Source organism: Aspergillus chevalieri, chromosome 1 (genome assembly GCF_016861735.1).
Source record: "Aspergillus chevalieri M1 DNA, chromosome 1, nearly complete sequence".
In the NCBI taxonomy this organism is placed as follows: Eukaryota; Fungi; Ascomycota; class Eurotiomycetes; order Eurotiales; family Aspergillaceae; genus Aspergillus; species Aspergillus chevalieri.
The window spans coordinates 420,792-435,482 of record NC_057362.1 but is presented as its reverse complement, the minus strand read 5'-3'; the positions used below and the strand labels follow the sequence as shown (position 1 = coordinate 435,482).

Sequence of the window (14,691 nt, the reverse complement as noted above, 5' to 3'; positions counted from 1 at the left end):
AGAGACTGTGCATCCTTTGATTTATTGTATTATTCCAGATGTGGCTGTATTGAACAATTAGTGCTAAGTATCGAACTACATCTTCCATCGCCAGGGTGATCCCATCATTGCTTCAATCCGTACGATAAAACACGCCACCGTAGCTGCGAACAACAATACTCCGACCGTTATCCCTGCTCGCTCGTAGATGATAGACGAAACCAGCGCCTTTGACTCTGGGATCAACAGTCCGGTCAACGGTGTCCCAATCAAAGCACCGATGCCACGGATGAGATACAACGAACCATTAACGCTGGTGTAATTCTGCGCGCCAAACAGCTCAATCAAGGAGGCTGGAAACAACGATATATATGCACTTGCAAATGCACCGTACAGTACCGTGAACGTAATGAACAGTCCGTCCGCACTAGATCCTGCAATAGTCGACTCTTTGAACATAGACGGAAGCCAAAAGGCAAACACAGCGATGGTACTGAGTAGAGTCGTAAAAGCCAAGGCATTGATCCGTCCGTACTTATCGGCCCCATATCCAACAATGATACGCGAAACGAAATTCGATGCATTACTGACTGTGATGAAGTTCGTGGCTGTTGTGTTGCTATATCCCAGTGCCCTGGCATAGGCCGCGTAGAAGAATAAGGGCGTCGAGTATCCGGCTGATTGAAGAAAGCATCCAGATGCCTGAGCGACAAATCGTTTCGTGCGTGCGACACGCCAGTTTATGAGCGGAATTTTCATCCATCCATTCACCCGACTTATACCTTGCGTCTGCACGCGAACTTGGTTTTGGAAGTCCGGCTCCCATCCTAAGCTATATCCCGCGAGCGATACTAGAGTTACGGAAACGCAACCCGCGATCCTCAATGCATTCCTGAATCCAATGCTGTCAATGATAGCACTGAGGACCGGTGGCCAGACCATTCCACCGACACCGGTGCCGGAGATAATCACTCCCATTGCCAGTCCGCGCCGTTTATCGAACCACGTCGGTGCGACGGCCATTGTAGGCACGTAGGCCATACAAGTACCTATTCCCAATAGCACACCCTGGGTCAAGGTAAAATGCCATAACTGCTTGCTGAAGCTGGCGAGAATGAATGCGATACCGAACACCCAGCCTCCGACAATGATAACTGCCTGCGGGGAGTACAGTTTAGCCCAGACCATCGTGAATGGACCGCCCATCGACATCAATGCGATCGCTAATGTACCGATCAAGTTAATGAGAGCCGTGGAAGTGCCGGTAAACGGTGTATTTGCTTGCGCAGTCATTTCCTCATAGAGTGATTGCCATACTCCGAAAGTGAAGATGAGCGCGCAGGTGGTGAACATCACCAGGAAACCGGCTGCTACAACCATAACATAGCGCCTATAGATGATGTCTATATTAGCATTGTCTATAATTCTTGGTGGTATGAAAAAGCGACAGAATACCATTTTCCATGTTTGAGCTGCGCCCGCTCACGATTGGCAATGTTCTCACTTGGTTCACCTCTGTCGTCCTGCAACTCGACTGGTGTCTTGGCTTTCATTTCTGTCATGCTGTATGCCAAGAAACTTCATTGATCAAGATCCCTATCAGGTCAGAATGTCAAATCCGCATGCAAAAAAGAATAGGGAGTGACAGATGTGGGGAGCCGGGTGATCAGGAATGGACCACATCCGACGGCTAAATACATATCCACGGTTTCCCCAAAGGGCAAAGATTCAAGTCGACGGCATTTCGCGTGGAATGAAATGCCTTTGGGTCGAATAAAAGCCATTCGCGCAATATGCGCCGTTGTAGTTGATGGAGACGACATTTTCGCGTACTCTCGGCCTCGGCCGTCTTTTCCACCACCACGCAGGGAGCGCTCTGCCGGATAAGGCTAGGGCAATTGCATATAACCCTAACAGAAGTTGCATTGAGAAACAGCAAGGTCTCAACTTTCGAGAACCGAAATGCTTCGGATTCACTCCACTGTCCGGTAGTGAGGTATTGCACTTGCGGCCTGTCGGGGTTGGTTTGCGGAGGACGAGCTGATCGCCGCGTGCTTGGTGCGAGAAGACCATGAAGACGAACGATCGTAAAACCATTCGGGATATTGAAGACTTCGTGATGTACATCGGTATAATCGACCCCTTCCACGTCCCACATCCTGGCGCGCTACTGACTGTGATCATCTCTCTCCTGGGAAGGCCGGACGGCTTGAGACGACAAGTGTATATCGAGCACGGAAGCCTCATTGTCTGCTAACTGTATCCTCGAAGCTCTGTATTCTGTATTCGCTCCGAAAAGATTTGCGGGACGCACGTCGCGCATTCGCTGGACACGGCCAGGCTCTTTATATCTAGCGTGAGGCTCGAGTCAGCAATTTCAATACTATAATCAATTGATTGTTTCTGCTTCTAAGTTCATAGCAAATCGGACGTACGTTTAGATTCGTGTGCTAGTTTGCGGTACTCTCAGTATCGAGTGCTGTTTCAGTTGTATGCTGCAACTCAGCCTTGGTGACAACGTAATCTTTCCAGGAAGCCATCCATGCCCAGGTCTTCCTACAGACCAACCACGGCCTGGCAGATACAGCCAGAGATGTTTACAACAGCCCTAGCATTTGAAGGGAAATTGTCGACCCTGGCAAACTGAGCATTTCATGTGGGAATGCAGAAGCACCATCCTTCATTTCATCATTATGGGTTCAAGCACCACCTTCTACCCTTTGCCAACAAGGTGAGCTGGCAAGCAAAGCCAGTTGCAGAAATCGAAGCCAAGTACAAGCGCCAACTAACCTCCAGTAAGCCCGACACTTTACAAGATAATGAAGAATTCGATCCTTGCATCGCCCCGGCATTCCGGCGAGCCCGTGGACAGCCAACCTAATAATGCCAAATCCCACGGTAGTTTTGGCAAAAGGGGAATAGACACTTCTACATAGTGAACACGACTTCTCCATATGAGTCTTTGGGATACAGGTGCTCCCTTAGTTTGTGATATACATGTGATCCAGAAATCAGAATGAAGCTGTCGTGTAAGACCTTGCGAATATCTCCATATAAAATCAGTTCAAAACATGGCGGCCGCCAGAATATTTTACCGCCCCACAACTCCAAACCAGCATAAGCCCAAAACAGCCCCCATTATAATTGCAATGGCGGGAGGCACTTTGAACCATGCACTCCCTGAATATGTCACTGCTGCAACAACCACCCACCACGGTTCCTTTGCGAGACTCTGTCCATCGCTCCTTTCAGGGGTCAGGTATCCAATTTCCCACAACCGGTACACAGCTGTAAAGACCAACCCAACTGCAGTGGCATTCACTCCTCTTAGAAAGTCGATCACGTATTTCCTCCTCCGCAATACTCGCCAGAAGCTCTGGATTGCAACGGCAAGCGTGATGCCCGGGAAAAATATTCCTAAACCACCGAGGATCGCACCCAGGATGGTTGGAAAGCGTGAATTTTGTAGTGCCAGCGCCCCCAAGAAGACAGCGAAGTTGAAGTTAGGACCGGGGAAGGCTTGGATGATGGCTAGGCCAATCAGGAAGTCTCTACTGGAGACCCATCCAGGATCGACGACGTAAGAGCGCAAAAGGGGAATGACAACAGGGCCTCCACCGAAGATAACAGTGCCAGCGAGGTACATATTGGCAAAGAGGTCCATTGTCAGCGGCGGGTTGGCAAGCTGGTCTCGGGCAACAAGGATCCCGATGAAGGAAGCTAGCTATGTTAATGTTGACTCCTGAGCAATTGATCGGGTGGGAAACATACCAAAGAAAAGACCCATGATCACAAGGCCAACCCTGATCCGAATAATGTGCTGTTGCGAAGGATTTTCATTGGATTGTGTTGGCCTTGTAGCTTCAACTGAGGTTTGTGGCAGTCCTCCATTTCCAGGATCTGTCTTCCTCGATCGCGTTGTCTCACTTCTTTGCACTCTGGTTTCCTCGAGGGGTACAGACTCCACATCTGTGGGATTGCTATTTGTCAGTTCTGGCCCCTGTGGATGAACATGTCTATTCTTCCAAGCAATCTTTGCTCTCCCGATTTGCTGATATAGCCATCCATCCCATAAGGCTGTGAGAAAACCGCCCATGATCATCAGAACAGGGAAATACCACAGTGCATTGTAACAGAGACCAGCACATGCGCCAAAGATCACAAGAATTCGGGATAGTTGATCGCGAATAGCCTTCTCGGCCAGCTGTACAGCCGCAAGAGCAACGATTCCTACTGTGGCAGCATTAAGGCCAGAGAGTAGGGAGTACGCCGCTTCGGGAAGCGTTTCACTGATGTTCTGGACACCGAGCGAGAGCGCATACATACCAATTGCGCCGGGAAGACTGAACGCCGTTAGCTAAATTTAATCAGGTAGCCGGGTTCGTAGTCCAGAATCACCTCCAAATGAAAAACACAAGCATAGCGGGTATGAATCCTGCGTGTAGAAGGGCCAGACAGAAAATCATCTTCGTGCTACCGGGACCCGGTAGACCCTGACAAATAGCAAAGAGTTCTTGATACTACGGGATTGTTAGTAATTCCTTCACGTTGGACTACGGACGGTAGTTTGTACCGTCTGCTCATCAACCCATTTTTCCTTGCCGCCCTGTCCTTCCACAAACCTGGCATGCAGAATCTGGAAGTGCACCGGTGGCCCTCCAAAGGCAGTGAAACCTAGATCCCATGTGCGCAGAAAGACGTCGACCAAGCGACTTAATAAAGATTTTCGCATCCCATCACACTCTCTCGATTCCCTGCGGTTGTTCAATTTCCGAATTAATGAGGTGAGGGAAGACAGACACCGCGAAAGTGGCGGCGGGAGCAGCATATTGTTTCTGATCATTCGAAATGTTCGGTCTGCGATCAGAACGACAAGCATGTGTTGTTGGAATATAAGGAGCAGTGGTGTTATGAAGTTTTATCGTACCTAGCCAAGACCACCAAGACTTTTAGTCAACTCCGACATCGCACATAACCATTCATAATGTGAGAATCAAGCACGTGTCGTACCACGATATTGGGAGCATCGTCGAGATAGACGGTTTTGCAGCGTGTCAATAACTATACTAATAGTATGTTTCCTACTCCTATGTAGTTTTTCCGGGCGTATTTCCGGGGCGTAGTAATATAATAATGTGGATAAGCCCACCGCCACCTCGCACAAAATGGTACAGAACAGACCAGATCATTATCATTTATTCGGTAATATTTCCGCGCATAATACACAAAAAACACAATATAATGCAAATTGATACTACACGAGCAAATGGCATAGTCTCTTGTTGTACTCTCATGCAATCTGCATCCAATAAAAGGTGACCTCGAAAGATCCATCGGCAAGAAGCTTGAAGACAAACTCGTTTGCTATTGTTTCAGGTCACATCACCCACTCCAGCGTACCATATCTAGGATATCCGCGTATGCTCAATGAGCTTCATAGTTTCATACAGGCCTTAATCGGTCATGTCAAGTGTAAGGGCTAAAAGCTGGAGATGCGCGTTAGTTGATGGTCACGTTTCATGCAGATGAGCTAGCGCAAGTTTGTTGCACCTCGCCCTTTATGATCGTGATAGATCTTCGCATAGTACTTTATGACGCTGTATGTGGTAGTTCGCTGCTGTGAGAACATTTATAGCGTAATACTGACGGCCGCCAGGAAAACAAGACTCAGGAAGTACATGCCATATAATTAATACCAGGCAGTATAAGAGCATTAACTGAGCAAACGATGCTGTGGCGATAGACGATACTCAGTTCCGACAGCCCTTATTGACAATGCATATATCGTCGTGAAAAGGGAAATGATTCCGGTAGCATAGGAACTCTGTGCCTGTTGCTGAGGTAGAACATTTCCGACCCGTTGAGCACTGTAGACGGGGACTCTCCTAGCAACATGAACCTTGCGAAGAGGATTATGGGACTGGGCTTCTCACGCTTCTATTTTCATGCCCTAATACTTCAACATAGTCGTAACCGCGTATGCTGCAACTTACTTACTCATGGTATTGTTATCTAACACAAGGTAAGGCGGGTGTGCTGGCACCGATTTTGACTGAGTATTTATTTTCTTTTATTCCGTCTTAACAGACATGGATCCCCTGAATTACAGCTGAATGCGAGCTGCATATTTATTCTGAACTGTCAAGCCACTTTCCTAGTATTATACATTGATGTTTCCGAATAATCCAGTTTTGCTTTCCCCGTCCCTTTCACCACACGCACAAATAAACAGTAACATCGCCAGCAAATAAGCTATCACTTCTGATAATCCTTAATATAATTCGTCCCCGTATTCGGATTACTATACTCCCGGTGCACCTTCGCCGTCCCATCATCAAACCGATCCACCTCCCTCAACTGATACGTCCCATCCGGCAACATCCTTTCCCGATGATGCTTCGTCGAATTCTCCGCCCGATAATCATAATGCTCATCATACGCTCCCGTCACAGGGTCATACGCCGTGTGGCCACCGCCATCCTGCACGGCAATGTTCGAGTAGTCAGAGGGGTCATAGCCGCGGATTCCTGAGGCGGTGGCGGTGGCTGGGGTGGAGTAGGGCTTTGGGTCGGACGCACCGCGCAGGCCGTAGTCGGTTATGGCGTCGTCTTCGTAAGTGCCGTAGGTTGTGTCGCCTGTGTAGGCGGTTTGGGCGGAGTTGTCGATGTTGTTGATTGTACGGAAGGTGGTGGTTGAGTAGTCTGTGGGGTCGGCGGTCATTTTGTTTGTATTGGATTGTCTTTCTCTGGTATGTGGTTTTTATTGCGGCGTCCATTCTGTTCGTCTAGATTCCAGTGGTTCTTATAGACATGTGTGGCGTTGTGTATACAGCATGATCTGCCACTGACATCAGAATAAACTACAAACAATCGCCTTCGATATCAGAGTCGATATTTGATTCGAGCTTGACGCTGCCATTGTCCATTGGATTACCGACCTCGGAAATCAGGCGTCATTCGTCCTGCTCAACTAACTTCAAATGATGCGGTGGTGAGCATGCGAGTCCGATGCTGTTCGCTTACCAGACTCAAGTCCGTGGTTCCGACAAATTCACCCACGGCATTCCTGTAGCCTAAGAAATCGCATGTAAATCACATCATCCAAGCAAGGCCTGTCTCTGCACGATAAAACTATACATAGAAACCCCTCCACGATTAACACTGATCTGCGAACTATACCAACCTGCGGTTCCGGTCTCCGCACAGCACACTGCCACATCTGCACTCGCTGGTGCCCTTCAAGAAGCCGAATTTACTTCTGCCTTCGACACTGCCGCTCCTCGTATGCGTATCTGTACCTGTACAGCGTTTGATTGCCTGTTAGAAGACCACCGGGTCTGAGTAAGCGCGATCCGCACACGTCATGCCAAGAGATCCCAGCATCTGCGGGGAATACCAAACGTCATGCCAGTCGTGCTCCACGTGCCTTCATTTCCGAGGTTGCCGGCTTATATACCTCCCAACTCCCTCCAGATAGATATTCATAGATTTATTATAATCCATAGAGACAGACAGGAGCCAAAATGGCCGAGAACTTCGCTCTCGCAAACCGCGTCCGACATCTCATCGTACAACCCTCCGACGCCGCGCTCGATCCGCCGGAGAGTTATCTGTTTGTGCAGGATGGGCTGATTATCTCGTGCGGTGTGATCTATGCGATGTGTTATTTATTTTGTATGATTCGGGCGTATAGCGATAGGACGCTGCCGGGGAAGGATTGGGGGAGCATTCAATTTCTGTACGTCTTTTCCACATACTAAATTAATTTTTATACACGGGACTAATGGCGAGGCGACAGCGCCGGATGCATGGCCTACGAATTCTTTTACGCCTTCACAACGACAACAACGCAGAATGAGAAGCTCTGCTTCCTAGCATGGTTTGAACTGGATATCGCATTTACATCGCTGGTCCTGCGCCGTATATATGGCCCCGAGCAACGGAAGAAAATCCTCCGGAATATGGTCTTCATGTTCACTGCTGGTGTCGCGGGTCTCTACGGATTAACGAAGCTCTACCCCGACGAGCGCGAACAGGTCACCGCGTACTGGACAGGTCTTGCACTGCAGCTCCCGATTGGGTATGCTTGTTTGTATTTCCTGTGGAGAGATCAGGATACCGCGGGGCATTCTTTGGAAATTTGGTATCCTTCCTTTCCCATACTCAACTGGCTAATGAAGAGGCTTGCTGATAAGGTGCTTAGGTTGACGAAGTACATTGGCTGCTACACAGCCTACGGCGTTTTCTTCTGGCGATACTGGAACATTCCGCAGAACTGGGAGTATGTGGGGTCGCCGTTGAGCGTGGGGATTATTATACTCACGTTGATTCCGGAGACGATTTATCCGTTTGTTTATATCAAGATTCATAATGAGAAGGAGAAGAAGGAGAAGCTGCAGTAGTGGGGCCCGGACTGGAGTGAACTGCATTGGGTTGGACATATGCTGAGTTGAATGAGTGATGTTTATACCCGGGATGGTGTGCTTGAATGGTGTGAAATGTTATTTATGATAGTGTTCTGCTGGATATAGAGGGTTTTCTGTATAGCATTGAACCAATGCAGATACGGGTTTCTTCTACCATCCCCTTCACTCTGGCTTCGATCACCGAGGCACAACGCCTCTGCACCCAGTGAATCAATCGCCTTCACGAAAAAGTGGGATTAGAGTCATTAGACTAACAACACATACCAATTGATGTCATCTCCAGAAAGGCCAATGTGGACCTCGAAACGAAATAAAGAATCAGCAACCGAACCAGACTAGTCCGCTCGCCACTGTCGATAGAGACAGCCCAGCCCAGTCCATATTCAATCTGCCATACCGATCACCGGCATGATCACCGGTAGCTGCCCCGGAAAGCTTGCGTGTGGGATAAATTTCCTGTCCTGAGGTCAGTCTGTCTCTACAGCAATGTGGATGGGATGAGTTTCACGACGTATTTGCAGGGCTGGCATTCCTACACTCATGCTGCTACCTTCGGCTCCCCTCTGATACGAATGAGCACAAGAGCGCCAAAATTGGTTGCTCGTCGTTAGCCGATTTGGGGAGTTTACCATCGAGCACCTGTGGTAAAACACCGGTACTGCCAGGATCAGGCGCAGATGGCATAAGGAATCCTACAATATGCATCAAGAGGAACGATTGTCTACAAGCGTCTTTTTCAACCTTGTCGTCAAAGAAATACTTTCAATGCAATTTCATTGATCTCAATTCACCATTATCAGCTCATGCAATTATCGAAGTAAATTTCAAATATCGAAACACCGCTCATAACCCATAACCAGAGACTCATGATCCCGAAAAATAGCATAGTATAATAAAGTGTAGTGGTGTATCACGCTCTAGCGATATCGACATTCGTCTAAACCGTATGAAGTTGTCCCGTTTACCGACCAATAACAGAAGGACCCTTGTTGACATTCTTATCAGCTTGGTGCGCGGAGTTCTACAAGCACATTAGCATTAACTCGTATAGATCCTCGGGATAATAGGGGTGAACATACAACAGAAGTCTGATACTCCCCTCTCTCAAGAATTTTCACCATAACGTCGTCTTCATTCGAAGTCCCGAATTCGCTCTCCAAAAGGCCCTTGCTAGCGCCGTCGAGGAGGCCCTGCGCTCCGTGTCTGTTGAATCCCACATGTTAGCCTCATGCTTCACCGCTAGTGTACAAACGCAATCCGGATACAGGGAGGAGGCTACCTATGAGTAACAAAAATCTTCCACCCGTTCACGACCTGGGCAAGGGGGATGGAGCGGTCATTGCGCCAGTTGTTGAGGGCGGCGACGTCGTCGACGAAAACGACAAAGTCATCGTTGGCGCCCTTGTAGAAAACCTTGGAGTTTGCTTCGTTGCCACGAGTCATTGTGGTAGTGTGTAATGTGTAATTGGGATGTTGGAGGAGGATAGAGAGTAGAAGAGAGAATAAGTAGAGGAGAGCACTGGTTAAGTGTCGCGTGAGGTAATAGAGTATGACGTCACCAACGTATGATGGGTTGGAAAGACAGCCAAGTCAAGGTGGTGGTATAAGGAAAATATAAATTGGTGAATTAAAGTCTCTTAATAGAATATTTTGATTGAATGAATCTGAATTGAACGAGAGTCGCCGCGCCTCTAAATAGGGAGCTGTTCACTGCTGCTCGCGGCAACGACGTCATCGGCCAAGCTCTCTCCACCAAAAACAGCCGGATGGAGATATGACGCCATACAACAGTGAAGAGGGTCTATTTACTATGATACCGCTAATAGTAACAGTGCAGCTATCCACCCTCACATCATAGCTTCAGGTGCCCCGTAAGCAACTCCACTGTATTGCAATCCTTAGAGAAAGAATGGAATCGAAGTCCTCCATACAACAGAATATACTAAGAATAATCGCCCGGTGTCCATTGGGAGAAGAAATGACCATTGCATCATATGTTTCACGCATCACTCCTGCTCAACGATGAGCCTGTTCGCTTATGTCTCCTGGGCGAAATGGTGTGGAAAAGGGACCCGAACGATTTCCAGGTAGGACTTCCAAGGACGCCGTAAGACTTGGATCCTTGACTGGCTGTACGAGTAGCCGATGTGGTTCTTCTTGATACTTTCCCGAGCTTGAGGGTGGCTGGTAGCTTTGCTTCCGGGGAAGCTTCCAGAAGAACAACTCCTTTTTCATCGTCATATGGGAACAAATCTTGGAGTGGCTGTGGTACAATGTCGCCCATACCCTTCGACAGGGAGTTAGTAAGATGATCATCCGTTCCGGTTGGCGTATTCACGATCTTGCTTAGAGACGCAGACCGCTTTGTGTATGTCGCATGGACACTGCCCTTTATCTTCTTGTGTCGTTTGTCCTGGTACCCTAGCGCCATTCCAGGAAATGGGAGCACGTCACGGGTATATTCGTCGGAAATAAACTGCTCCAAGCGAATGCGGTCTTGTCGTCTGGTCACCAGGGTCAGAGCTCCTTGCGGTGGCATAACCCTCGGTCTTTCAATTTCTCCTTCAGCAGGCGGTACTACTTCAGAGCTATTGGGATGGTGCGTTCTCTCGATGATCACATGTTGGGAGTTGTGGTTGGTGCGAGATGTCGACAGGGAGTGAACAGACGATTTCCGACCTAGAGGATCATTCGAGTGCTCAAAGGGTTCCACATCGAGCGTCAAAACGGAATACTTTCTTGGCTCAGGAATTGGCTCGACCTTCTGTGTCGACTTGACGATTTCAGACGTCCACTGCCTTTCTTCCGCTGCCGTGGACGCGCTCAAAACAAACTCGTAATGGTCATTCTGGTGGTGGAATACCAGTTTCCACGAGAACAAACATTCGTAGCAGCTTAGGCCTGCAGTAACATCAGTATACCGGCTGGGGATGATTCGAAAGTTGCGTACCTTTGCCATTTCTCAAGCAATCGATTTTGAGATCCCACACATAAAGGCATGCCACTGGTTGGAGCTCGCGGGACTCTTCCGCATATTTGGCAAGGAGAATGTAATGATCAAAAAGGCTGCAGACCATATATGTACCTTTTATGTGGTCTCCGGATTGGTAAGTCACATGTAGAACACCGCACATAACCATTGGTCCTAGCTGCTTGTAGATATCTCGCAATGTGTCCTACAATTGAAATAACATTTAGCAAATCTGCCACCACACCGTGTATGAAAGGGATTTACCGATTGAAAAGGTCCCAGTTTCTTTTGTAACTCAATCGTTTTCCGTATTCGACCCTCGTAGGCGACATCACCGGTGGCGGAATTGACTTGGTCTCCCAGAGCTCTGATTATGCCCAAAGCTTGTCGGATGTCGTGATCGGAAGACGGACAGTCGCTACTGGGCGTACAATCCGACAATTGCTTGAGCATAAGGTGATACTTGCAGAACCGCTGTATTGGCTGAGTTTCAGTCAGTATCGTTGCACATATCACTGAATGGCAGGGACAACCTTGATGAGAAGATCGTCCAAGGTCATGGACCTGTTCTCTTTCGGTCTTCTGCTCTCCATCGGTGTTACTGATCTTGATAGAGCCTCAATCCCTTGATCAAAAAGTGCCCAGTTCGATATGGACTCTCTCAAGAGCGATATATCCTGTTTTAGTAGTTCCTTATTGTTGCAGAATTTCACGTAGGCCCCAGCGGCTGTCGACTAGAAGAAATTATGAGCAATGCAACATCACATGAGTTACCAGTACTCACCAGGTTTTGCATCACACGTGCAACATCCCGAGCTTCAGTAGGATCCGCAGCTATCAGCTTCACACGAAGATTGAACTTTTGTTTCAAGTTGCGTGTCCTGAGGGATCGGTTCTGCAGGCTCCTGAAGCCTCGTAGGCTTGAATGCTTGGAAAGCCCGCCAGAAATCAGATTGGTAAGCTCAGCATCGGTGGTGGCTGACTTTGGCGGCGAGACATTCTGAAGCTGGGCAAGGAGGTGTTCGTGGACTTCGCGGAGCTTTTGGACATTATGATAGACCGCTGGTCTCGTTTCGAGAAGGGATAGGATCTAAGAAGACAGCAATTAGATCATAATTGCCAGTATTGTTATCAGGGTTTGGAACGCACGTCAGTCAGGGCCTTGAGTCCCAGGACATAGTCTGACTCCGAAGTGAGGATCTCTTGAATAACCTGCCGTCTCTTCACGGCGCGCCTTTGAACATCATCATAGATGGAGGGACTGCGGACTGGTCTCAGGCCTTCGATATCCGTCGACCTCCGTTCAATCGACCTCCGGCGCTCAGAACTGGAACTGCGATTGACGGTACTTTGCGTTGTCCTTCTCGACCTCACAGCACTTTGACTCATGGCGCTCAACGAGTTCGTTTTGACCGTTCCTAGTTGCGAAGAGTAGCCTGACAACTGTTCCCATTGTTGATCCTGGATGGCGTGGTATGGCGACAGAACGTGGTCGAAGCTATGGTCCCGTGAATCATTGTCCCGTGGCTTGGTTGGTGGATCGTCGTGCCAGCCTTCGACGTACTTCCGGGTCTGGGGTCGAGGGGGTTTTTTATTTCGCAGGTAGTCTATGAACTTCTTGAAAGTGCTAGGAGACCATGTCGTATTCACTGGTTCCGGCTCCTGGACTTCGGGGGCATCCACCAAATTGGCGTCTGATTCGGTATCCTCGATCACCACAAGGGGATTTTGTGAACCGTCGTTGTCGTCAGACTCCATCGTGGTCCATCTTCAAGTAGAAATAGTAAGAAGGATGTCCGTAAAGCTATCAAGGATGAAGGAAGTTCGTAGCGTAGCGGGAGAGATGACCGGCTACCCATATTGGGAAGCCACAAAGGCACAGGGTGGCATTGCCAGCCCAGTTGGAAGTCGCACCAAAAGCCAGTTGGGAAGTAGCGACCACGCCCGAATGCATACAGAAAGCCATTATGAGCTGAACCGTTTTAAAAGGATCAATGGAGTCGTACAAAATGCATACTACTATGAGTGGCAAAATATATGCACTGACCTTGTTTTCATCAGCAAAATATGTCATAAGATAACTGTAAATATCCAATAACACAGTATTGAGAAACAGTGACCTGTAGATAAAAAGAGATTGAAAATAATAAGCAGTAAATCCAAGCCACTAGATTCACTCTATATACAGTCCGGATGACATGCCAAGCTAAAATCCCCCAGATCTGGTAGACCCACTGATTTCTCTAGCTATCACCATATATTACCTCTTCTTCGCTCATCGTTTCTCCTCTTTTCGTCAAGTCATTTCTACCACTGGTATCTCTCACTATCCTTAGGATGGGTATCTCCATGGAAGACAATATACACGCTCCCACCGTTTCCTCCGGCGACACGTCTGGAGGGGCAACACCTCCGAAAAGCAACATGTTTAAGCTCTCCGTGCCGGACTTGACGCTCAAGAAGGAGTTGATCGAGCACAAACTGTCGACTCTCAGCAGAGTGCTTGAGTCGGTGAGTTTTTGTCGCTGAAGTTCGCTGATTCTCAGGGAACGACAATATTGACAGTACTTCAGCATGGTGTCAATATGGATACGCCGTTGACTACCGAGGATGGTTTCCCGCGCAACGACATCGACATTGCCCAGAGTATGCTTCTTTCTTTAATTTTTAAATGTATCGCAGCTAATGAGATGAAGTATGGACTACCCGCGCCCAAATAATCCACCTGCGAAACGACCACAAGGAGGTTATGGCGCATATCGAGCAGCGCGTCTACGAACACTTCAAGCAGTACGAACAGACTCACTTCACCTCACCTCCCGCATACACGACGATCGCAGCTACTGCACCACGCGCTATCCTTCTTGACGATGCTACTCTGACCGCGGGTCCGGCTTTCGCAAAGGTTACCAGTGTCGTGTCAGGAAGCCCGGCAGACCAGGCTGGCTTGGAAGTCGGAGATACCATCAAGAACTTTGCGGGCGTGAACTGGACCAACCACGAAAACCTCAGCAAGATCGCGCAGGTTGTTCAGAAAAACGAGGGGGTAGGTAGCCCCGGTATTTGCCTGAGGAGGGGGACTGCGGCAATGGTGTGATTCAGAACAGATCGGCTGACACATGGTACAGTGCGTCATGAACATCAAGGTCTCCCGGAAGGATGAGTCCCGCGAAGGTCAGACTAAAGATGAGTTGATGCAAATCGTCCCTCGTCCTGGTTGGGGTGGTCGTGGCTTGCTGGGCTGCCACATCGTTCCGATTTGATCGCCTCGCTTATCATGACCAATGGTTCTGGACGGAATATTCAAAAAACAGTA

The 14,691-nt window shown here is 48.6% G+C and overlaps 7 protein-coding genes across 7 annotated transcripts; 2 read left to right on the top strand and 5 right to left on the bottom strand.

The window, feature by feature from the left end:
• Nucleotides 1-75: 75 nt before the first annotated feature.
• On the bottom strand, nucleotides 76-1,541 carry ACHE_10154S (uncharacterized protein; the record flags this gene model as incomplete). The annotated part of the gene is made up of 2 exons (XM_043276120.1): nucleotides 76-1,369; nucleotides 1,435-1,541. The coding sequence occupies 2 exons, from the start codon at nucleotides 1,539-1,541 to the stop codon at nucleotides 76-78; spliced, it is 1,401 nt and encodes a 466-aa protein (XP_043131274.1).
• A 1,529-nt stretch (nucleotides 1,542-3,070) lies between these two features.
• Nucleotides 3,071-4,858, bottom strand: ACHE_10153S (putative chromate ion transporter; the record flags this gene model as incomplete). Its single annotated transcript, XM_043276109.1, has 4 exons — nucleotides 3,071-3,699; nucleotides 3,751-4,322; nucleotides 4,378-4,499; nucleotides 4,553-4,858. 4 exons carry the CDS (start codon nucleotides 4,856-4,858, stop codon nucleotides 3,071-3,073), a joined length of 1,629 nt encoding a protein of 542 aa, XP_043131273.1.
• A 1,376-nt stretch (nucleotides 4,859-6,234) lies between these two features.
• On the bottom strand, nucleotides 6,235-6,699 carry ACHE_10152S (uncharacterized protein; the record flags this gene model as incomplete). The annotated part of the gene is made up of 1 exon (XM_043276098.1): nucleotides 6,235-6,699. The coding sequence occupies one exon, from the start codon at nucleotides 6,697-6,699 to the stop codon at nucleotides 6,235-6,237; it is 465 nt and encodes a 154-aa protein (XP_043131272.1).
• Nucleotides 6,700-7,501: 802 nt separating this feature from the next.
• Nucleotides 7,502-8,380, top strand: ACHE_10151A (uncharacterized protein; the record flags this gene model as incomplete). The annotated part of the gene is made up of 3 exons (XM_043276087.1): nucleotides 7,502-7,716; nucleotides 7,777-8,121; nucleotides 8,182-8,380. The coding sequence occupies 3 exons, from the start codon at nucleotides 7,502-7,504 to the stop codon at nucleotides 8,378-8,380; spliced, it is 759 nt and encodes a 252-aa protein (XP_043131271.1).
• A 985-nt stretch (nucleotides 8,381-9,365) lies between these two features.
• Nucleotides 9,366-9,847, bottom strand: ACHE_10150S (SBDS family protein; the record flags this gene model as incomplete). Its single annotated transcript, XM_043276076.1, has 3 exons — nucleotides 9,366-9,425; nucleotides 9,484-9,607; nucleotides 9,684-9,847. 3 exons carry the CDS (start codon nucleotides 9,845-9,847, stop codon nucleotides 9,366-9,368), a joined length of 348 nt encoding a protein of 115 aa, XP_043131270.1.
• A 556-nt stretch (nucleotides 9,848-10,403) lies between these two features.
• Nucleotides 10,404-13,133, bottom strand: ACHE_10149S (putative Rho guanyl nucleotide exchange factor; the record flags this gene model as incomplete). Its single annotated transcript, XM_043276064.1, has 6 exons — nucleotides 10,404-11,305; nucleotides 11,355-11,580; nucleotides 11,640-11,858; nucleotides 11,909-12,109; nucleotides 12,160-12,465; nucleotides 12,525-13,133. The coding sequence occupies 6 exons, from the start codon at nucleotides 13,131-13,133 to the stop codon at nucleotides 10,404-10,406; spliced, it is 2,463 nt and encodes an 820-aa protein (XP_043131269.1).
• Nucleotides 13,134-13,712: 579 nt separating this feature from the next.
• On the top strand, nucleotides 13,713-14,638 carry NAS2 (putative 26S proteasome non-ATPase regulatory subunit Nas2; the record flags this gene model as incomplete). Its single annotated transcript, XM_043276053.1, has 4 exons — nucleotides 13,713-13,886; nucleotides 13,949-14,021; nucleotides 14,072-14,421; nucleotides 14,504-14,638. The coding sequence occupies 4 exons, from the start codon at nucleotides 13,713-13,715 to the stop codon at nucleotides 14,636-14,638; spliced, it is 732 nt and encodes a 243-aa protein (XP_043131268.1).
• Nucleotides 14,639-14,691: the final 53 nt, after the last annotated feature.